Source organism: Ruditapes philippinarum, unplaced genomic scaffold, assembly GCF_026571515.1.
Source record: "Ruditapes philippinarum isolate M1 unplaced genomic scaffold, ASM2657151v2 ctg3974_1_1_1_1, whole genome shotgun sequence".
NCBI lineage: Eukaryota > Metazoa > Mollusca > Bivalvia > Venerida > Veneridae > Ruditapes > Ruditapes philippinarum.
In genome coordinates this window covers 91,770-115,579 of record NW_026853242.1, presented here as the reverse complement: position 1 = coordinate 115,579, position 23,810 = coordinate 91,770, and the positions used below count along the sequence as shown (strand labels likewise).

Sequence of the window (23,810 nt, the reverse complement as noted above, 5' to 3'; positions counted from 1 at the left end):
TGGGGTCAAAATTGGCCCGGTGGACCGCTACAAAACTTGTTCAAATTATAGTCCTCGGGTCAAAATTGCATAACCCTGGGGGAACATAGATTTACCTTATATGTATATAGTAAAAATTCTGTTTAAAGTGCCCAATCTGATCTATGTATGAAATTTAAATTTTATGTTTTTGGGCTTTTTGTCCTTTAAGAGGCTTTTGGTCCTTAGGTGACTCCCTCTCACAACATCATAGGATTGGGGATTTGAGCCTTGCTCATTGTCCTGGAAATGATTTATTTTCCTCATTTGACACCAATTATTATTTATTCAAGGAAGGTGACTCTAGAGGGTTTCACAAATGAAGAATGTTTAAGGATCACAAACACTAATTAACTAATATGGCTGAGTAATATGGAATGAACTGAAACCAATCTTATGATAGTTTTTCATTCTAACAGTGTAAAGAAACTATTTCTCCAACCAGTTGTTTCAATAATTTAATTTGCTTAATCACATGAGCATCTTTTGGCTCACCTGAGCAAATAGTGCTCAAATGTAAGCTTTTGTGATGGCACGATTTCTGGCATCTGTCATGCCTAATTAATTGATATCAACAATTTATTGAACACATTCTCAATATGAAACCTTATGGTAGATTTTTACCAAACTTCACAGGAATGATTATTTGGTGGCCCTCTACAAAAAATATATGAATAGTTTCAAACTGAACTTCTAAAGTTTATATTTAATAACGACTGCATAGCTTCAATGCATTAAAAAAAAAATTTAAGTATCTTTAAATAAAAGTTTTTTTCTGTTTATTTTCAGAGCAAATTTATATCAGCCTTGCTGTGGATGTCCTCAAAAGGCTTCAAGCAATACATGTTCAAATATGACCTGAGTACTTGCAGAAATTAACTGAAAGATTCAGATATTAGTGCTAGGCATTTGAAACACTCACACACACACACACATTACAAAATGGAAGTAAACAATACTGTCAAGGCATTAGACAATCTTGACTCAACTTTGAAGAAATTTAATGAACAAATTGATGGGGATAAAACTTCTGACACAAACAAAGACCCTGAACCAGAACAAAACGACAAGGAAAAGGAAGATGCCTCCGAAAATGAAAAAGACAAGGATGAGAAGGGAAATGAAACAGACACTGATAAAGGGGCAACAGATACAAAGAAAACAGGTGATCAAGATAATGTAAAAGACAATCAGAAACAAACATTTGATCAGTTCAATGTTAAACCACCAAGGGGTGAGGAGAGTTCTGCTGATAAATCTGCTAGTACAGCAGCAAAACCAAGGAGACCTTCAGCAGAAGAAATAGCTAAAAATTGGCAAGAGCTTGGTGTTAAAAGGTAAAATAAAGATTTTTGTTCTGTTTCATTTATAGACAAAATTGCTTAGATATTTGGCATGAAACATCTTCTAGTGAGTGTCTACCAAGTTTGTTCAAATTAAAGCCCTGGGGTCAAAATTGGCCCCGCCCCAGGGGGTCATTGATTTTCCCTATATGCATATAGTAAAAACTTCAAAAATCTTCTTTTAAAGAACTCAAAGAGCTAGAGCTAAGATATTTAGCATGAAACATCTTCTTATGGTAGTCGTCCAAATTTGTTCAAATAAAAGCCCTGTGGCCCCGCCCAAGGGGGGTCATTGATTTTCCCTATATGCATATAGTAAAAACTTAAAAAATCTTCTTTTAAAGAACCCAAAGAGCTAGAGCTAAGATATTTAGCATGAAACATGTTCTAATGGATGTCTACCAAGTTTGTTCAAATAAGAGCCCTGGGGTGAAAATTGGCCCCGCCCCGGAGGTCATTGATTTTTAGCTTGACTATTCGATAAGAATAAGTAGAGCTATTGTAGTCACCCGTGCGTCGGCGTAACCACTTATGTTAAAGTTTTTGTAATAGTTCAAATATTTTCAAAGTCCATTGACATATGGCTTTGAAACTTTGCACACTTGTTCACCATCATGACCCCAACCTGTAGACAGGAGGAGGTAACTCTATGAAGCATTTTGACAAAATAATGCCCCTTTTTCGACTTAGAATTTACGTTAAAGTTTTTGTAATAGTTCAAATATTTTCAAAGTCCATTGACATATGGCTTTGAAACTTTGCACACTTGTTCACCATCATGACCCCAACCTGTAAACAGGAGGAGGTAACTGTATCAAGCATTTTTTTTTTACTATCAAGCACTAAGAATAGTCAAGCGTTGCTGTCCTACCGACAGCTCTTGTTCTTATATGTGTATAGCAAAAACTTTAAAAATCTTCTTTGAAAAAAACCAAATAGCTAGAGATTAGATACTAAGCATGAAACATCTTCTAGTGAGTGTCTACCAAGTTTGTTCAAATAAAAGTCCTGGGGTCATTCATTTTCCTTATATGTGTATAACATAAACTTAAAAATCCATGGTCCGTAAACTTTTACTTTAAATGACATCTCCTCATAAACCACTAAGCCAATTTCATCAAAACTTCACAGGAATGTTCCTTTGGTGGTCACCTTTGAAAATTGTTCAAAGAATTTAATTCCATGCAGAACTCTGGTTGCCATGGCAACCAAAAGAAAAAACTTTAAATATCTTCTTCTAAAAAACTCAAAGATCTAGAGTTTAGATATTTGGCATGAAACATCTTCTAGTGAGTGTCTACGGAGTTTGTTCAAATAAAAGCCCTGGGGTCAAAATTGTCCCCTCCCCAGGGGGTCATTGATTTTCCCTATATGCATATAGTAAAAACTTAAAAAATCTTCTTTTAAAGAACTCAAAGAGCTAGAGCTAAGATATATAGCATGAAACATCTTCTTATGGGTGTCGTCCAAGTTTGTTCAAATAAAAGCCCTGGGGTCAAAATTGGCCCGCCCCGGAGGTCATTCATTTTCCTTATATGTGTATAACATAACATAAACTTAAAAAATCTTTTTTGAAAAAATCAAATAGCTAGAGTTTAGATATTAAGCACGAAGCATCTTCTAGTGAGTGTCTACAAAGTTTGTTCAAATAAAAGCCCTGGGGTCAAAATTGTCCCCGCCCGGGGGTGACATTGATTTTCCTTATATGTGTATCGCAAAAACTTAAAAATCTTCTTTGAAAAAACCCGAATAGCTAGAGTTTAGATATTAAGCATGAAACATTTTCTAGTAAGTGTCTACAAAGATTGTTCAAATAAAAGCCCTTGGGTCAAAACTGGCCCTGCCCCAGGTGTGTCATTGTTTTTAACTATATGTGTAAAGAAAAAACTTTACTAGCTAGACCTTAGATGTTTAGCATGAAACATCTTCTCATGGGTGTCTACCAAGTTTGTTCAAATAAAAGCCCTGGGGTTTAAACTGGCCCCGCTCCTGGAGCCTATATACAGGTGAGCGACTTCAGGGCCATCATGGCCCTCTTGTTTATGAAACTCAGTTTTTGTTTAAACACAATAGGACTGATCATTTGTAAGGTTACTGATTTGGAACATTAAGATAAATTATCATCTGTGTCACATCATTAATTCAGAAGTCATGTGTGATTAGTATGAGTAGAAACTGGTATTTACTGGTTAGTCATCCAGGAAATCCTGTTTGGTGGATTTACTGCCGAGATCTGACCAAAACTGTGTGACAATTGTCATGAAAACCATCCTCAAAACCAGAAAAACAAAAACAAGATATCCAGGAAATCCTGTTTGGTTGATTGACTCAGCTGAAATATGACCAAGAATGCGTTACAATTTTACAATTGACATCAACACCCCCCCCCCCCCCCCCTTTTAAAAAAAAAAGAAGAAAAAAGTTACCCAGGTAAGCCAGTTTTGTGGATTGACTGCTGAAATATGACCAAAATGTGTTACAATTGGCAGTTAAAACAGGAGAAAAAAAAATTTAATACTGATTATATCTTTCTCTTACAGGTGCAATAACTGCAGGTTTACCACGGATGATACAGAACTGTTCAAGCAGCACTGTACAACATGTCTGTCTGTAAAATCGACAGGAAATATCACCTTTACATACAAAAATGAGGAATTTAAGTGCAATACCTGTAATGAAGTGTGGAAAATCAAAGCAGAGTTTGAAGAACATATTGTATGTCATCTTCAGGACTGGCCGTATGTCTGTTTAACTTGCCAGAACAGAAAATTTCCTAGTCGTCAGTTGATAGAGATACATACTAAGACGGACCATCCAGAGGGTAATGCCAGATGTGGACTGAAAGGAATGAAAAATGGACGAAAATATTGTGAGGAGTTAATGCAGTTGGGAACAATTAGTATAAATGGAAAATTAGTAATACCTAAGACCCCTAAAAATCATGCTAACCAAATAGTTTCTAAAGAACTGATCAATCAAAAGCAAGAAATGAGCTCAAAGGTTGAAAGTTTTGCCAATGCGGTAAAAAGTGTGGCAATAGGTGGAATAAGTGTGAATAACCCAACAAATACTGCTGTTCTGCCATCGCAACTTACATCAGAATCTATAGTGATAAGTCGGCATCCAGTATCTATTGTATCAGGTGCCACAATTCATCACAGACCAGTTCTGATAAATATGATAAAGCCGGCACAAGCTGTTCCTGGAGTTTCACAAGTGATAACAAGTAATGCTAATCCAACCAAAATAGTAACACCTATAACCTCAGCATTAGCATTACCAGTAATACTTCAAGCTGCTACAACTACACCAAATGCAAGTGTTGATCACAACCCGACAGTTGTAAACGATTCTGATGCAGAAGTTATTGCTAATAGGCCCATGCCTCCAGCAAGGACAACTGTAACTTTCCAAACTATAGCTCCATATCCATATCAATACACTTCTAAAGGAGGCACTCTCACTCGTGTTTCACCGGCAGAAGAAGCAAAATCCAAACATTTGGATACTTTGTTTGGTCAAATTAACAGGTCTACAAATGTAATGCAGCCTACATTTATTTCACAGAAAATAAAAGACATTGCAAATCCGTTGGCAGGAGATTCAAACAGAACTCAATCAGAAGCATCAAGAAAGGAGCCAATACCTTATCAATTAAAAACAATTACGGAATACACTTGCACGCAGCCAACAAAAACAACTTCTTCTACTGTCTCCTCTTTGCCTCAACAAAATGTTTTGCTTGTGCCTGTGGGACAGCCAGTCAATATATCACAACAAGGTCAAATTTTGAATAATATGTTTTATCAGCAAGCAAGAAGTACAGGTAATTTTGTCCCAATCCAACCTTTACCTGTAAGTATAGGTAGCAATGATACCAATTTAAGAATGCAGCAACCACCAAGCCAAACTACCCAGAGACTTCCATTTAATCAAATACCCCAAATGCTTGCCACAAGTTCAGCTACAACTGTGAGAAATGTTAACAATACATCAGTTAGAAGTAGTCTACAAAATACTACTGTAAATTTTGGTACAGTACAGTCATCAACAAGACCAGTGGTGCTACCTCAAGACATATCTGGGAAAAACCTTAATGTTCAACAAAGTTTGGAAACACCGATTTCTTTTGTAAATGACATTCTCACAATCCCTAAGAAGTATCTTTTCAAAATTAAACCGGGCATAGGGTTTGTTTGTGAAGCGTGTAAGAAATGTACCAGAGAAGAGTATGTTTTCAGGAGACATGTTTGGGAACATTTTCATCGGGAACCATTGGCTTGTAAAACATGTTCTCCAGATTGTATAGCATCTAAAAATATATTAGATTGTAAACTTGTAAACAATATTGTATGCAACCTAATCAGGAGGTCAACACAAGATAATTTAGAAGCAACTGCAAGAAGTCATAAAGTTAGTAAAGTTGGTGAAAAAGAGGTTATTGACATAACTGATGATGACGAAAACCAGGAGGATGACCAACAAGATCAAAATTTACTAGCTACTGAGGTAATTGTGCTTGATGATGAAGATGAGAATGGGGAGACGCAAGGTCTTCAGATTCGTATAAGTAATACATTTAGCTTGTCAAGCCCAAATAATTTAGAACCAATGGGTAAAAAAGATGCTCAAAGTAATAATGAAACCACATCTTCAGATTTACAGAATAGAGACAAGCTAGATGAAGGAAACAAACAATCTGCTGTTAATGGTCTGATATCTGATACAAGTCAACCAAAACAGAGCGGTAATGGTGATACAGTTGCTGATTTACAAAATTCTCAGAAACAGAAAGACACGGGTCATGATAATAGTGAAGCACCTGAAAATACAAATGATGGTAAGCAGTCACCAGACGTTATTGTAGGAGAGGAAGATGATGAAGGTGAATTAAAGGATGCACATTTACTTGATCAATCTTTGTCTGAACCAGGTAACAATTCCAAAGAAATAGTGTCCAAAGTTTTAGAAACAAACCTGAAAGTATATGATCCATCAGTAAATGAATCAAAAGACGACGAAACCTTTGAAGAAGTTAACCAGATAAGTAAGATGTCTTATAATTATATGCAATCAGATGTTTCTTCAAAGACCCAACAAGAAGACCAGGATGAAAACTTAAACCTTGTTAATAAGACAATTTTTGATACAGAAATCTTATCAAAACAGAGCCAGCATGCTTTCTACGTTTGCGGCTATGAAAACTGTACGTACACAGGATTGAGTTCAATTAAATACAGGGAGCACCTCCAGTCAAAGCAACATGAAAGAGAGTATAACTATGTGTGCGGACACTGTGGTCAAAAGGATTACACGGAAGATGCCCATGTCAGACATATTTTTTCTCACGCAAATGCCAAACGGTTCCTGTTATACAAGTGCCCAATGCATTTGTGCAAATATAAAACGAATTTACTACACATGTATACTTGTCATTTACGCGCTCATCCTAATGAAGAGCTGATAATTAAGTGCATCTATTGCCATAAAATGTTTCCCTCAATAGAGAGCTTGGAGCAGCATTTGAAGCAGAATCTTCTTAAATTTGTGGTTTGTCCATATTGTTCATTCAAATTTGTAAACAAGCATACTGTAATGTTGCACATACGATTCTTTCATCCAGATAAAATGCGGATGGTGTCAGTGACTAGTCAGGTTGTTTGCAACGAAAGGGAAATTAACTTCTATGTTCCTCCAAAATCAAAGGCTCTTAACGAGCCTTGCTTAAAAGAGAAAGATTTAGAAGAAACTGGAGCAATTGATTTTCCAGCTTTACTAAATGATTTCCAGAAAGAAAGTTGTGCTAAAGAAAAGCATGCCATGGAACAGAATTTATTGGGAAAAGAATCTGAAAATGGAGATGGGGACGATGCATTAAGTCTGCCCGAAGAAGATCAATGCGACTTTAATAAAGAAAGTGAAAGTAAAGAACCGAAGGGTCATCAAAAGGAAATAGCCGACAAAAAAGTTACAAAGGGGAAGGGGAAAACGGATACATATTTCAAAGGAGGACCAAAGTCTTTGGAATGCCCTCATTGCTCATACTTAAGCTACAACCAATCTCTTCATGCTAAACACATATCAATTCACGATACAGAGCCAGAAAGAGAAAAGAGATTTGTGTGCAATCTTTGTCCTAAAGGAACTGAAGGCTTGTCTCACTTTATAACCCATGTTAAAAATCATGTAGGAAAGAATACAATCAAGGTATTTTGCTGCACGACATGTTCGTATTGTTCAAATCAAAAACGTCATATAATGGATCATGTTAAAGATGCCCATGCAAAAGAAGCTCTTTACACTTTGAAGGAGGAAGTCATAGAAAGTAATCATTTTGAATGCAAATATTGTTCCTTCAAAGCAAGGACTACAGAACAAGTTACCGCACATGAAACCAGTGTCCATCGCATAAATCAGAATGTGATATCAAACAATGAGAAACAAGAAGGTCAGAAATCCAGTCCCTCAGAAAACGAATCGAGTTTTGACTCTGGGAATGATGCTAGAAAAAAGAAATGTAAATATCATTGTGAATATTGTAATGATTTCTTCAAACACAAATCTAACCTAAAAGAGCACATGGTGAATGACCACAAGGACATTGAGAACAAGCAGTTTATATTTTTCAAGTGTAAATATTGCACTTATACTTCAACTATGAAAGATATGATAATCAGTCATTTAGAAAAAGATCATTCTGGCCAGGATTTGAGGATATTGAGAAAAATAGAAAAGGTAGAAAATGGTAATTATGTAAATGTCAAAGAAAACAATGATACAGGTATAGCAGGAAAAGAGGGTCAATCTTCAACAGAAGGCAATGATGATCCGACAGCAAATGCTCCAATGGAGACAGATGAGCAAGACAAGATTGAGATAGTTGTTCCAGATGGTAATATATTTAAACAGATATTTTCCTGCCCAATTTGTTCGTTTACTACAAACATGCGATTAAAAGCTATGAAACATTTGAAGGAACACCCAGGTGTTAAACCAATAAGACCAAATCAGAAAAAGACTTCAACAAAGCCAACAGCTAGAAAGTCAAGCACTTCACTGTTTCCAAAAAATGATTTGACAAGAAAGAAAAACTCCTTAATACAACAGTTACCCATGTCTGCAAAACCTTTACAAAATCCATTTACAGCAGTGAAAGAGTCAGCTGTTGAGGAAAATATTTTATCTGGAGAATCAAAGGCAATGCTTAATAGTCCTTCCAAAGATTCATATATACTTGGAGAACAGAAACTGCATGCTGCTCTTTCTGCATGTTTCATACCATTTGAAAAAGACATGAAATATCAGTGCCGAATATGTAAGCAGAAAATTTTCAAAAGATTTGTTTTACATCGACATATACTTGATCATTTGAAGATTGTGTTTTTCAAGTGTAGGTACTGTGAGGAAGGCAGTATTGAAAGAACTCTAATGGTTGGTCATATACAAAAAGTGCATTCATCAAAGAGCATTCTGTATGATTCTGTTGAGGTATCTGTCCTGGAACAGCAATTCAAAGAAAGGATTTTCCGCCAAGACTTTAATGATACTCTCAACCTATCTGATGTATCAGGAACTCAGCAAAATAGAACCGGTGACTTTAAGAATATAGTAAAGAAACCAGTCCATGAGTATCAGACAATAGATGACGAATCAAATGATGAGGAAGATGAAAATTCTGATAAAACAAAAATTACTAAAGAAGAGTCAAGAGAAGTTGAAACTCGTAACATTTTACAATGTTTACAGTGTAGATATCTTGCCAGGACTAAACATCATTTGAATTTACATTTGGATAGTCATAAAGATCCAATGAAGATATATACATGCTCTGTATGCGATTATAGGGGAGATAAGTTTTCAGTTATAAAACATATTTACAGTGTTCCTCATCCTACTCAAGCAAAGGTCCTGGAAAATGGAAAATCTCTGTATGAAAAGTTGACAAATGAACCAGAGAAGGAGCAGAAGGAGCAAATTAAGAGTGACAGTAGTAAACCAGATAGCAAGTCCTCTATATTTAATACCTCTAAAAAGGATGAAGAATGCAAGTCCTCTATATCTAGTACCTCTAAAAAGGATGAAGAAGAAGATGAACTTTCCATGGATAGTAAATATGTAATCAATAGCCAGGGAAAGCAAGTGAAGAAGGATGCGTTGACAATAACAAAGTCAGGGATATTTGAAATGAAAACATCGTTCAAATGCAAAGAATGCGGTGAAAAGCGTGAGAGTAAAAGTGGTATGTACGCTCATTTTAAAACAAAGTGTAACAAACCAGTGATGAAGTGCTCTTTATGTTCTTTCCAAAATACTGTAAAGGCAGCTATATATAGGCATGCATCGAAACGACACTCTGGTAAAAAGATAACAGTTTTAAATCTACCTATGTCTGCGAAATTCAAATTGATTAAAATACCAGTCAGACAAGACAAAGGGATGTTGAAGCATTTGCCGTCGTCGTCTAGTTTTGATTCTGCTGAATCGTTGTCTGAAGCTTTGTCGGATGCTAATGAAGCAGATGGATCAGACGAGGAACAAATTAGATGTCAGTTGTGCGCGTCATATTCATGCGAGTCGGCCATGAAGTTGCAGTTTCATATTAATACAACCCATCAAGGTACAATGTTGTACTGCAAGGAGTGTTCCTATAAAACACCATTAGTGAGACACATGATGAACCATTGTCAAAATTTGCATCTACAGAAAGTTGCTCGATATGCAAAAGAGCCAGTGAAAAAGACTGTCCCCAATATAATTAAACAAGAAAAGGTATCAAAACCAGTGAATATTATCTCCGATGATCAAGTGGTTATGGCCAAATGTCCAAAATGTGACAAGAAATTTACATCAGTGACTACTATTCTGAAACATCTGTACATCCATTTTAACTACAAACCATTTTATTGCAAGTATTGTGATAGTAAATTTTCAAGAGAAGACCATTGTAAACTTCACGTAAAAGCAGTGCATGCTGATAAACCTGAGCAATATGACATGAAAACAGATGAAGCTACAGAACAGAAAATAAAGAAACTTTATGAAAGTGCCAAAAGAAGTACAATAAAGCAAAAGATGATGCTTGGAAAATTTAGACCAGCAAAATTAAACAAAATGGAGCTGATAGAGGAAGGCATTCGACGGAAAGATAAGCTGTTTTACTGTGACTTTTGTCAGTACAGTTCTGACAGAAAAGCAACTATAAGGAAACATGTATCTGCAGTACATGCTGGTATCAGTAAAAAACGGCCTCTGGTGATTGATAGTGATACAGAACTGCCTGCTAAAAAGTTTGCTAAAAAAACAGATGGTGACACTTATGATACCAGTATTGATGAAGAAGAAGAAGATGATGAAATTGAGAAAGAAGAGGAACTGCAGCCATTGAAATACAAAGTTGTCAAGACGCCAACTGGAAGCAAAAAGTTTAAATGCACCAGTTGTGATTATATGAATCCTAAGAAAAAAAATCTAAAGCTTCATGTGGCCAGACACCATAGTGTGAAGACGGAACCAGCATTTAAGTGCTTAAGCTGTTCTTACACTTCAGCCAATAGGTGAGTAAAAGTATTTGTTTTATTAAGTGCAAAAATATTACTTATCATGTTTTATTACATTCCTGTACAGCTTTCGGTTCAAACATAATTTTTTAATCTTGATTGCCAAACAAGTTCTTTCAACTTATATTAATCACTTTCGAATCTGCATCCTAGAACCAACAAGTACTTGTTTCATATGAACAGAATGGTCGTGACCCATGATTCCTGGGTTGAGCAGCAGACACCTTAACCACTAGGCTACTGCTTTGCTCCCTAGTAAAGCTTTTGCAACTCCTTCAAGAATTCTTTTGGTTTTGTGATAAATTGAATATTTGTGTAGATTTATATATCTAAATTTATTAAATTTGTTGAACAGAATAATAAGCTCGCCATAGGGTCACATAATATACTTTTATTCAACTTGTTCAATAGATTTAGTATTGAACTTACACTCATTCAATATCCTCAATTTTTAACTTTTCATAAGTAATATGTTGTATATTAAAGGAACTGAGGTTCACAGCATAAAAACATAAAATTTTAATTTCTTATATAGATCAGCTGGGGCACTTAAAACATAAATATGTGCAAAAGATAATTAAGAAAAATAATAAGAAATAAATTGAAAATTGGATTTGTGCTGTTCTTAGCAGGATTTGATTCAAAGCATTTCAATGATTTTCAATTTTTGGTTGTTTTTCACGATGAAAATTATTATAATTATTCTGGAAAAATGAAGTGAGCGAATGATCTGAATTTTTGCATATAAGTTTTTTTGTCTACATCAAAATGAACATTGATAATCGAAAAATTGTTTCAAAATGACGTCAGTGGAGTCCCTTTAAAAATAAGATTACTTTTAGTTTTTGAACATTGACATATATTTGATGTATAATAAAAAGTTTGCAATTATTTACACAAAACTGGATCAGATGATTAGATGCAGAATCAAAAAAAAAAAAAAACAAATATAAAAAAAATGATTATACTTAAAGGCACATTATGCTGTAGAAATTCATATTTTTTTGAAATTCTTCAGAAATGTTAAATATTTGTTAAATAATGTTTTAAAAATGTTAACAGCTAAGGAAAGTAGCACTGAATGTGCTGTAATATGTTGTCAAGGTAGTGAAACAAAGTACTTTAAGTAGTATTTGACTTAGATACAAAACACTAATTCACTGTAATTATACCTATTGTCAACAAAGCAAAAGGACCAAAGATAATTCATTTTTATGGCAAATGAGTATTTCTAACAAGATACCAAAAATAAACAGATTTAAAAAAAAAAAAAATATAATAGCATGTCTGAGGCATAATGGGCCTTTAATAGTAAGTTGATATATTGAACTGTTTGTTTACCCAACAATACAAAATATTCATTAACGTAAAAATATTTTATGTTATATTCGATTTAGTTCCAAAATGTACACCCATTACAAATGTCACCATCCTACAATGAAGACTGTCAAGTTTGTGAACAAAGCTGGAGAAGTTGTAACTCAAGATATGAATGAAAGGTCGTCTCCAGGAAAGTTTTCAAGGTCATCCTGTAGCCCTGCCAGAACATACACAGGTATAATCATGATTTCATTTCACTTTGCTCTGTTCATACTGTTAAGATTGGTTTGACTGTTCATGCCAGAAATAATGCACAGAAGGCCACCTGAGGTCTTCCTCCACCAGTAAAGCTGGAATGTTGCCGAATGACCTATACTGTGTCAGTGTGAAGTAAAACCCAAACAAACAAACAAATAACTTTCAGATGTTGTTTTTATGCCCCTATTGTCATATCTTTGTTATTAATCTACAGAATTGATTCATACGTGGACAAAATTATTCCTATAACAAAACTGACATGTTGAATAATTCTGATATGCTTCTGACCTTTAATTGACCTTAAATATTAATTGTCATAATCCTGTTATCTATTTATGGATTTTAATCATTTTTGGGCAAATGAGCACTTTTAACAAAACTGACAAGATGATTAAGTTTTAATGTGATCTTGGCATTTAAATGACCTTGACCATCAAGGTCAAATATGATATTTGAATTTTATTTGTCACAAAAATATTTTGAAAGAGAAGTCTTTTCTACAATATACTTCCTCTAATGTGTTTTACTTTAGAATTAGGGGCGTCCGAAGAAAATGTCAAGTGTGGCCCCCTTTTAGTTTATTGTCACTTAGTTTAAAACATTTTATGTGAGAAAACACATTGAAGTCATATTTTTGTAGAACTACAATGCATCGAGTTAAAATATATGAAACACACATTGCCTTGTTGGCCACTACAAAAAAGGTAAAAAATAAATGCCCCTTGGGTCAATGATGGCCCAGCCCTTTGGGTCACTTAGTTGAGTTGATATAGTCTTGTATGAGAAAATATATTTCAGTCTAATTTTGCACACACAAAAAACTACAATGCCAAGAGCTAAGATATTTAGCATGTGAATTACCTTGAAAATCTGCAAAACTATTTTATAAAACCCCTGGGCCCAAAAGGGCCACCCCAGGGACTAGATTTATATAAATTAATAGGATAACACTTTTAAAATTATTGTGGAAACTACAAACCCCCAGGGTTAGATTTTTGGGTATGTAGCATATTTGAGTTTTTTCTAAAAAATTTATATTAACATAAAATTTGGGGGTTAAAATTTGGCCGCCGCTGGTCACTTCCTTTTTAACTAAGTATAGGAAAATATTTTCCCTTTTTTGTGGATAAAATAAAGCTTTGTTTTTGGATAACTTGCCAATAGACCTTTATAAAATTTTTTGAATAATATAATGTTTCTATAGGGGTAGCCCGGGTTTTAGGGGTTTTATATTTTTTTTCTTATTTTAAATATTTCTATTTTATATCGACAGGGGTTTTTATAAAATCAATGTAAGGAAAGAAGCACATAAAAAATCGACAGACTGGAACCCAGGCTACTATAGGGGTAAAATGCCTCCACTTGGTAGGCCATATGTATCACAAGGATAATTCAGATTAAACATTTTTCAGACAAGTTTCTTGACTTACAGATTTTTTTTGATTACTCTCATTGATATCTATCTATCATTATGTTATTGTTTATATTTACAGAATCTGGATCTAGTGATGCTTCACCAGTCAAGCCAGTCAAAACAAAGTTAAATGGAGTGACCAGATACAATTGTATATATTGTAGTTACTCTGGAATAGGACTATTCCATTTCCGACTGCATTTAGTTATGCATGAAGAGTTCACAGAATTAACCACCGAGTTGGATGATGAGTCTAAAATGGCTTGTGGATTTTGTACGTACCTAGGGAAAAATACCTTTGACTTGAGTGTACACATTGCCTCACACATGGCAGAACAGCGTTACAAATGTGTATATTGTGATTATACTCAGTTTTGTATTTCAAAAATTTCTCAGCATTTGAAAAAAAGTCATCCAGATAGACAGGAAATTGTCTTTGATAGAGAATTTCGGAAGGCAAGCAATGGGAAGATTCAATTGGTGAATTTAAATCCAGAAGTAAAAATAGACAACATTGGTAGTGGTTCAAGGAAGAGAAAATATAAAAGGATCATGATAGAAACAGATGAAAGTTCCAATAACTCATCTTCAGACCGTGAAGATGATAAAATAAATTCTAAAAGTAAAGAAACACTAGACGAGTCAGGGAAAGCAAAGAGAGATGTTAAGGACACACAGTTTGTAGAGGGTAAAGATGGCAATAGTAAAAATGACAAAGAAAGGCTTCCAAATGAAACTGGTGGTATAAACGATCATTCAGTACAATTAGGTAAAATACAAAATGATAAAGATGACGATAATGAGTCTGATGATGATGAATTGATGAGTGCACCGTTTTACAAAGTCGAATCACAGCCCTTTTCTCCAAGTGATGTAAATGAATTAGAGTGTGATGAATTAAATGAAAATGAACCTGTAGATGATGTTGACAGTAAAATAAATGATGTTGAAACAAATAAAGGAGAAAATGAGAGTGTTACGTTAATGTTTGAATCAAGAGAAACTGTTGAACAAAAAAGTGAAACAAGCAACTCTGTAAATGATTGCAAAGACAATAATAAAGACGACCTAAATAATTTGATCTCATCAGGTACAAAAGAAAATGACAAGGAGCTTACTGAATCACAAAAACCTGAACAGGTAAAACCTGTATCTACAAAAGAACACAAAGATGATGAATGTTCTTTACCAGAATGTGAATCTGATGAACGAAATTCTAAAATTTCACCAAACAAGTCTGTGGATGAATTAATCAGTAATGAAAATAAATCGGCTGAAAATGATCATGATTCGGTTGAAAATGAGGTGAAAGAAGGAAGTGGTATTTGCCCAAACGTTGGCCAAAACATAGAGCAAACCATAACTACAATTGAGCTTGGAGATACTAGTAAAGGTGATAATGATGACATTAAGGAAGGAAATACTTCTAATGAAAATGATCATGATAGCGAGAAAATGGAGTACAAAAATGAAAATGACTGTGACAATGAAAAGATATGTGAAAATAATGATTATGACTCCTCTGAGCAGAAAAATACAAGCGGAGAAGTTTTAGAAAACGATACTGGTGCTATTACTTCTGATGAAGGTGACAATAAAAGCAAGACAAATGAAGATAAATTATTTGGTGATGAAAGTTTATGCGAAAATGAAAACTCTGGAAAAGATGCTAAATGTGAAGAAAATAAAGTGATATGCTCAAGTACTAATTCTAATAAAACATTAACAGATGAAAAGGAAGTGCAAAATGAGTTAAATAAATCGGAAAGGAATGTGTTTGAATCAATTTCAGATGTAAAGAAGTTTCAATGTGAAGAGATTAACGAAGACAGTGCTGACACAAATAAACCAAATGATGTAAATAGTGTAGAGAATGATGACTTGGAAACCACAGTGAAAGAAGTAGCAAATGAGAATGTTTTTGAGAAATTTTCTTCTGAAATGGATCATATACAACCGTCAAATATTACACAGAATGAAGAAAGCGATGAAAAATCACCAGAAGAGAAACATGATAATATTTTTGAAAAATTCTCAAATAATACAGAAAGTAAAGTTGAAGATTCTGAAAATGAAGAGACTGCCGGTAAATCTGATGATGATACAGATAAAAATATATTTGAATCATTTGCCAAAGACACTGATAATAAACTGACTGATGGTATTGGTTCTAACAATTTGCCATCAGCAACTTTAGATGGAGCAGAAGAGAAAATTGACAAACCAGAACTGAATAAAAGTATGGATATTGATGGTGATAGTAATATATTCACAAAATTCTCAGCTGACAATTTAGAAGTACCTGTTCCTGGTGTTTCTGAGAATCAGCCAAATTCACCTGTTCATGAAAGTAACATCTTTTCAAAATTTGCAAACAGTGAAAGTAAAATTGAAAGTAAATCAGATGAAGAAAATGATAAACTGGTTGATAATGACAAAAACCTTTTTGAAAAGTTTGCTAAAGAAAGTGGAAGTAATGAACTAAGCTCATCACTAGTTAGTAAAAATGAAGGTAATCAATCTCTGAAAAATTCAGAAGAGAAATCGTTGGGAGAGGAAGAGAAAAATGTGGAAGATATGGAAATAGATGAACTGATAGACTCTATAGAAAAGACAGTGAATGAGGGTAAATCACAACAGTCTGAAGTTGAGAAGTACGATCATGAATTTGAGAAAGATAATTGTGAGATGGAAATAGACTAAAGTCATAAAGTATTGAATTAATATTGAGAAATATTATTTTATTGATAAAAATTTATATGAGTATATCTCAGCAAAAGAGAAGAGAAAAATATTGAATCAGTTTTTTTTTCTTGGAATGTAATGGTTTATAGACAGATGCTGCATATTTGAAGTATTTTCTTATGAGTTTTGTTGGTTTCCTGTTTTTTACTTGTCATTTGAAAAACAAGTGATAAATATGCCAGCTTATATGATACTAGTGCTATGATGGGACAGAGTTAGCAGTTTCGTCAAAGATTATGTTGAGAATTTTTTTGATTTGGTCAGATGATACATGAAATTTTGTTATGTGTAGTTTAAAAAATTCTATCACTGCATGTTTCTTGTACATAAAATCATGATGCAATACGGATACTATGAAAAGTGTAATTATAAAATATAAATGTGCTATTTTATACAAATATTATGACTTATATTAAGTTCTTTTGAAGATTAGGAGACTAACGATTCATCTATACATATTTTGTTTGAAGGAGATCTAAATATTGTAAATGTTGTATATTTACGTTTTACTCAATTTATATAGTATGCTTAAAACCATGTTTTAGTTTATTGTGATATCAACCATGCACAGTTCATTATTGTTAAGGAATAACATATGTTATTCAGAACTTCTTCTTCACAAAAGCGTGATTAACGCGTTACTATCAACTTCCAAAGAATCTCTATTTTTGTGATTCATCAGTCTTCATGTAATATGTTAGTTAAATGTTGATTAAGCAGCAATAATTTGAAAACTTGAAATTGTTTTTGTTAGTAGAAAATATGTTAATTTATAAGTAAAGGGGTTGCACAAACCACCATGGTTAGATTCATATCCAGTATTGTGTTCATTTCAAATTTATGCCAGTATTTTATTGCTAGATCTGTTTTCATTTTGAATGTTAACCATGTTTCTACTAGATTTCTGCTAGATAAATATGGGACCATATGCTTTACATAAAACCATTTGATCTAAAATGAATTTCAACCAATATATAAAAGAAAACATTTAAGTCATGCTTGAAAATTTCTTTTTTAATGTAAATTTGTATTCTGTTACAGTTTTAGAACCTAGAAAAAGGAAATATTAAAAAAAACTCGAAAGGATTGCTTAGTTGTTCTTTTTCTTCGTCTGATTCAATGGTTATTCAAATTACTGGTGTAGATCTACATTATGGATATTTACAAAAATTACTGAAGTTTATGCCTTTATAATGCGATTTAGGTTGTAATGCAAGTTCTCCTTCGCAGCAAGTTTAGCTCCCTTCGCAGCTTACTGAATACACTCCCGTTACTTCAGAAGTGAGCGTTAGTGAAACATTCGACCGATGCGCAGGAGAGTAGCAGCAAGTAAGATTTGTCCTCTTCCGAATTTCTCATAGCATGTCTTCATTCTTCACATTTGAAGGTATCCAAAAATAAGAAAAACAAGATTAACACGGAAGGGTGACATTCAATAAACGTATACCTACACACGAGCCAGCAAGACGGGACCTCCGACAAGAAGCCTAGCAGAACATAAAAAGCATCCACGAGTCTTGACATTTAACATGAAATGTCCTAATTCCATGTGTTAATTTGGTGTGCAGTCGTTTCATTGCTGAAGGTATGATTCAGTACAATTTAATATACGTCAAAGAGATCAGCCATAAGTAAGGAAGTAAAACAAGAGCTTTTAACCAAAATAAAGGAGACAGCATTACATAGGTGATGCAGCTTATATATAATTATTCAGTTTTGGCCGTTAGGCAAAAAATGGCGCTTGACGCGAGTTGTAACATCTACATTTTGTATAACAAATGACAAAGACGAAAGCAGAATTATGTTACGGTGTCCTCATCACAAGCATGCGTATTTTTCACTGCGTTGCCATGGGGACCTTACATGTTTCATGTTAATTTTGTGTTGTTGCATGCATTCTGACGTGACTTCGCTTTTAATGGTTTCGTTCTCGACAAGTCCGAAATAAATAAGGTGGTTCTATAGTAATACATTTGCACTGCACTACGATTAGATGAAAAAAGCTTGAACTATGCTATAATGGCAGATGTGCTTTTCTTGTACGAATTGGGATTAAACCTCTTGTTTCATTCGTCCGTGCGTCAGTTGTGTATGTCACGCGAGTGTCATGCTCATCATTGTGGCGGAAGATGTTCAGAAATTTCTTCTTAAACCACCTATTTTTGAACATCGGCAACCAACTAATAATGCAAAGTTTAAGGAAAATGGCGCGCATAATCCCATGCACAAATTGTCTTTCTCCTGGTACGAGTAGATAAAAACGGAATCCCTAAACAACGCCCAAAACGACAATATTTAAAATGTTGTAGACTCGGTTTGATTGAGTCTATTCATGAACGGTAGTAGAAAGTGCAAGTTACCGTCCACGCCCCCCTAGCACCGGATTTAATTAAGCCATCATTTTGTTATACAAGAATGGCGATCAAACTTGGCTTTTTATCCTCAATACCAATGTCACCGAAAAGCATATGGAAAATATTATAGTGTATTCTTCATTTTACTTTTATCTTCTATTAGTATTTGGTGATGCGAAATGGGATTGTACGATTTGCCATGCGTGATGATTTTCACGATCTTAAAATAGTTAGTTGTTCGGTAGATATAATTGACAAAAAGAGTCTGTCCGCCTATCAATGCACAGTGAATACGAATCAATGAAATGTAACCAGTCCTGCCCTAACATTGATTTACGCATGCTAAAATGTCTCATTTAGGGTAACTCTTTATTTTACTTGGACACCATACGCCGCATTCCATGGAATGGCACGTCAGTGTCACATTGAAGGTTCCATGGAACGCATCTGTGGATGTATCTAAATATATATGCTTAATCCGATGCAAAAAGAGGGGATGAATGGCCGGTTGCTTGCTATTACCACTACCGTCATTGAAAAGGCTAATCGGAGCAGGCTTGCAACATTTTCAATTTTCAGATGTTCCGTTTTTTTCCTCTATTTTAGAACTTACCTGTAAATTTAAATTTGCAAAAAAGTAATACAAGTTAAACAATTTAGTAAGTGAGTAGGCCTACAGATCAAACTGCAAGGTTTCTGAAGAGGGCTATAGTCCCGAGTTTATGCCGGGGAGGGACTCCATGGAGACTTGGTAGAATATCGTTTCTTAATCACTTACTTACTATCTCAAAACCAGACGCCTACATCATCATATATTGCAACCAACCTTCTTATCGTGTGGCCTATGCTATCAACTTTCTGAAATGTGAAGTGGCCATACAGTACAGTCGTGAAACTCGCAAGAGAAGCGAAATTTCTCAATTACAATATTTAGATCTCGGACTGGTCTTTTGCGTTTCACCGCCGATTTAGAAATCTTTCGGGATCGGTAGTCGGTCACTTGTTTATTACTTGTTAGTTTTTGCGATTTTGTGGACTGACCGCAAAGATGTGATCATATGTGTTTAAATCGTTAAAGAAACAATTACCATATATGTGTTTAAATCGTGAAAGAAACGATTAGATATTAATTAACTCCTAAAATGCTAGCTATAACGTACTGAACTTTCATCAGATTGTGATACATTTCTATAGATACAAACCAGATGAGCTTTGTTATTATAAAGTCTCTCGGAATCTCCGGTGAATATTTGTGCAAAGACAGCAATACGGAGATCGAACTCGATGAATTTGATTAATTTGCCTAATATCTAATTTAATACATAATCAGCCAATTAAGCCGTTGATAACTAAGATTCGAGTTTCCATTTCATGCATTATAGTTGTTCAGTCGCTTGGAAAACAATCGCGGTCACTTTCTCTTTCTGCAGTACGTATAAGATGTATACATGCAGACTATTTGATACATGTAAGCGCGTGTATCTTGCCAAAGCTAGGTTGTCCTCTGTCTTTGGATGGCATTTGAGATCACACTCTCATCCCCTTGGCATGTGCACGTCTTTGAGAGCCACAGGACATCGACAGTAGTAATTCTGTGCAACGTGTAAAACGACAAGGTCATGTACGAGATTTGTACCTCGGTTTTTAAGACGGAGTTGCTCGACAACGAGGAAAGGTACGATTTAAATGCTTGCGTGTGCGATTTATATTTACCTTGTTTAGAAGAAGGCGGAGATGCGAAACCAAGATACTAACGCTGACAGATGAAACCAAGCTAATAACGCTGACAGTTGAGCTCACCAAGGCCATGACCTAGCAGTGCTGGTCTTTGGCAAAGCGTTCGACCGCGTCCCACACAGCCGTCTGCTAGCCAAGCTTCATCAATATGGCATCAGAAACTATATACCCTGAAGTGGATTGAGACATTTTTCACAGGCCGACTCAGCACCCGTTATCAGCGGAGTCACCCAGGGAGGCGTGCTCGGACACATACTCTTCATGGTCTTCATCAACGACCTGTCACTTCATATCACGTCCAAGGCCAGGCTCTTTGCGGACGACTGTGTGGTATACCGGAAAATCACCACTGAAGAGGACTGCCACAGGATGACCTGAAGAAGCTTGCATTGTGGGAGAAACGCTTGGGCAGAGAAGTGCAGCATAATCAGGGACCACAGGAAGAGGAACCCGATCATATACCCGTACTCCTTGAAGGACCACACACTCGTTAAAGTCTCAGCAACAAAGTACCTCGGAGTCCATATGTCCGGAAACCTCTCCTGGAACTAACACGTTGACAAGATTGTGAAGAAGGACAACAGCATACTCGCCTTCCTTCGACGCAACCTGCGCATCAGTAACGAACAGGTCAAGAGCACAGTCTACATGCCAATCGTGCGACCAGGCCTTGAATATTGCTCCACCGTCTGGAACCCTTATACCAAGGACCTTACACGCAAGCTCGAGATGGTCCAGGGGAGAGCTGCAAGATATGTGACGAACCGTTACCACAACACCAGCAGCGTATCCTCCATGATTCAACACTTCGGGTTGCAGACATTAGAGTACGCCAAGACGGACCAAAGGCCAGCTAACCATGATGTTCAAGATCACCAATGATCTTGTGGACATACCAGTCAGCAATTACCTCACCCTAGCCGCACTAGAAGTGACATCTCCAAGAAGTTACATCAACCATCCACAGCTACATCGTACTACAAGAACTCCTTCTTCCTTCGTACAACCACAGCCTGGAACAGCCTACCTGCCCCCGTTGCAGAGGTCCCTGGCTTGGTATACTTCAAGCAGGGGTTATCATCCCTCACATTCTAATCCGCCATTAGGAGCCCAGCTACAAGTATCCACTCGTGATATCCAAGGCTGTGCCGGCCGCAGCCACCGTAACCGGAGAGGTTTGGGTTGAAGAGGCCAAAATGCAGCTGGCCAGACTTTTTGTCTATATCTCTTTCTTTTGACCTATCCAACCTCTCCTTACTTTCTATCATTTCATGTAGATCTCTTTATTTCTTTTTCTTGACCTAGCACCACCCGTTGCGTTATATTAATCAAGTCTGATTGCAGACTTGAAGCAACATAATTTATCAGGACTACTATCTTAATTGCACGCATGTAAATTATCATCAATTTGTACTATGAACATAAACCTGACATTTAGCGACATTATTGTGCCCCCACTTTAGTGGCAGGCATTTAGATTTACCCTTGTCCGTCCGTCCGTCCGTCCTTCCGTCTGTCCGTCCGTACAAACCAGAGCTACATTATGGGATTTGGTCTATTGATGTCATAACAATAGATGTCTTTGATGTCATTCATTCCGTTTCTCTTGTGGGGTTATTTTCGGCATTGTGGGGTTAAAAAGAACAAAAGAAATTAGAAAAGAAACCCCCATAATGTAGCTCTGGTAAGAATGTCCGTTCACTTTTGTGTCGCACGTAACTCAAAAAAGAATTTGACCTAGAGTCATGAAACTTTACAGGAATGTTGATCAGCATGTGTAGTTGTGCACCTGGGTATTTTCGTCTTAGTAGTTTTAGAGGTATTGCCCTTGACTTAGTAAAATTTTGCAATTTTCAACTTGTGTCGCATGTAACTCAAAAAGTATTTGACCTAGAGTCATGAAACTTTACAGGAATGTTGATCAGCATGTGTAGTTGTGCACCTGGGTATTTTCGTCTGGATATTTTTAGTATTTTTATAGTTATTGCCCTTGATTTAGTAAAATTTTTGCAATTTTCAACTTGTGTCGCATGTAACTCAAAAAAGTATTTGACCTAGAGTCATGAAATTTTACAGGAATGTTGATCAGCATGTGTCGTTGTGCACCTGGGTATTTTCGTCTAGATAGTTTTAGTATTATAAGAGTTATTGCCCTTGACTTAGTAAAAATTTGCAATTTTCAACTTGTGCATGTTACGTGTAACTCAAAAAGTATTTGACCTAGAGTCATTAAACCTTACAGGAAGGTTGCTCGGCATATTAAGTTTTGCACCTGGGGTTTTCGCTTGTGGATTTATCCCGTATTTGTAGAGTTATTTACCTTGACTCAGTAAAAAATGTTTCATTATGTTGTTATTTGTTTCTTGAGTGCTTGAGATAGAATCAACCAACTTTACAGGAATAACGATCAACATCACTAAAATACAGGAATAATGATTCACATCACTGTGAAGCTATGCACCTGGGACTTTGCATGTGGATTTTTTTCATCTTTGTTATTGTTATTGCCCTTGACTTGCAGTTGTATAAAATTGCAATTTTTAACTTATTCATGCATAGCTCAAAAAGTATTTGACTTGTAGGCCTGAAAGTTTACACGAATGTTCGTCAGCATGTGAACTTATGCACCTTGGGGTTTGCTTGTGGATTTATTCAGTATTTGTAAAGTTCTTGCCCTTTAGGCCTACTTAGTTACTTAAAAGATTTTTAGTTTTCAAAAAATATTTGATATAGAGTCATAAGATTGACAGAACAGTGGCCCCACCCGTGTCCTATGGACACATTTCTAGTTTTTAAGAATATGTTAATTAAAGCTATCACTTTGTTTCGTGAGAATCTAGAGCTTTTCATGGCGGGAAAATTTTAATTTCCAAATTCCTGCACAAGTTCTTGAATCAAGGCTTTAATTGCAATCACGGATTTATATTACATATATTTAATTTATGCAATATAAATCCGTGATTGCAATTAAAGACGTGTTAGAATTTAATAAGCTCTACTTGAACGATTTTCGGTCATTGAGTAACACAAGGAGAATAACTCCGAACTCTAACGGGACCGTTGT

General features: G+C 35.4%; 1 protein-coding gene across 1 annotated transcript in view; it reads left to right on the top strand.

Annotated features, from left to right (window-relative positions):
• LOC132736244 (uncharacterized) overlaps positions 1–17,739 on the top strand; it is a 29,076-nt gene extending 11,337 nt beyond the window's left edge. Inside the window, exons 2-5 of the mRNA XM_060723339.1 lie at positions 808–1,355; positions 3,902–10,915; positions 12,316–12,473; positions 13,990–17,739. Of these exons, the coding sequence (XP_060579322.1) occupies positions 961–1,355; positions 3,902–10,915; positions 12,316–12,473; positions 13,990–16,613 (10,191 nt within the window). The 5' untranslated portion in view covers positions 808–960 and the 3' untranslated portion in view covers positions 16,614–17,739. The remainder of the gene's footprint in view (positions 1–807; positions 1,356–3,901; positions 10,916–12,315; positions 12,474–13,989) is intronic.
• Positions 17,740–23,810: the final 6,071 nt, after the last annotated feature.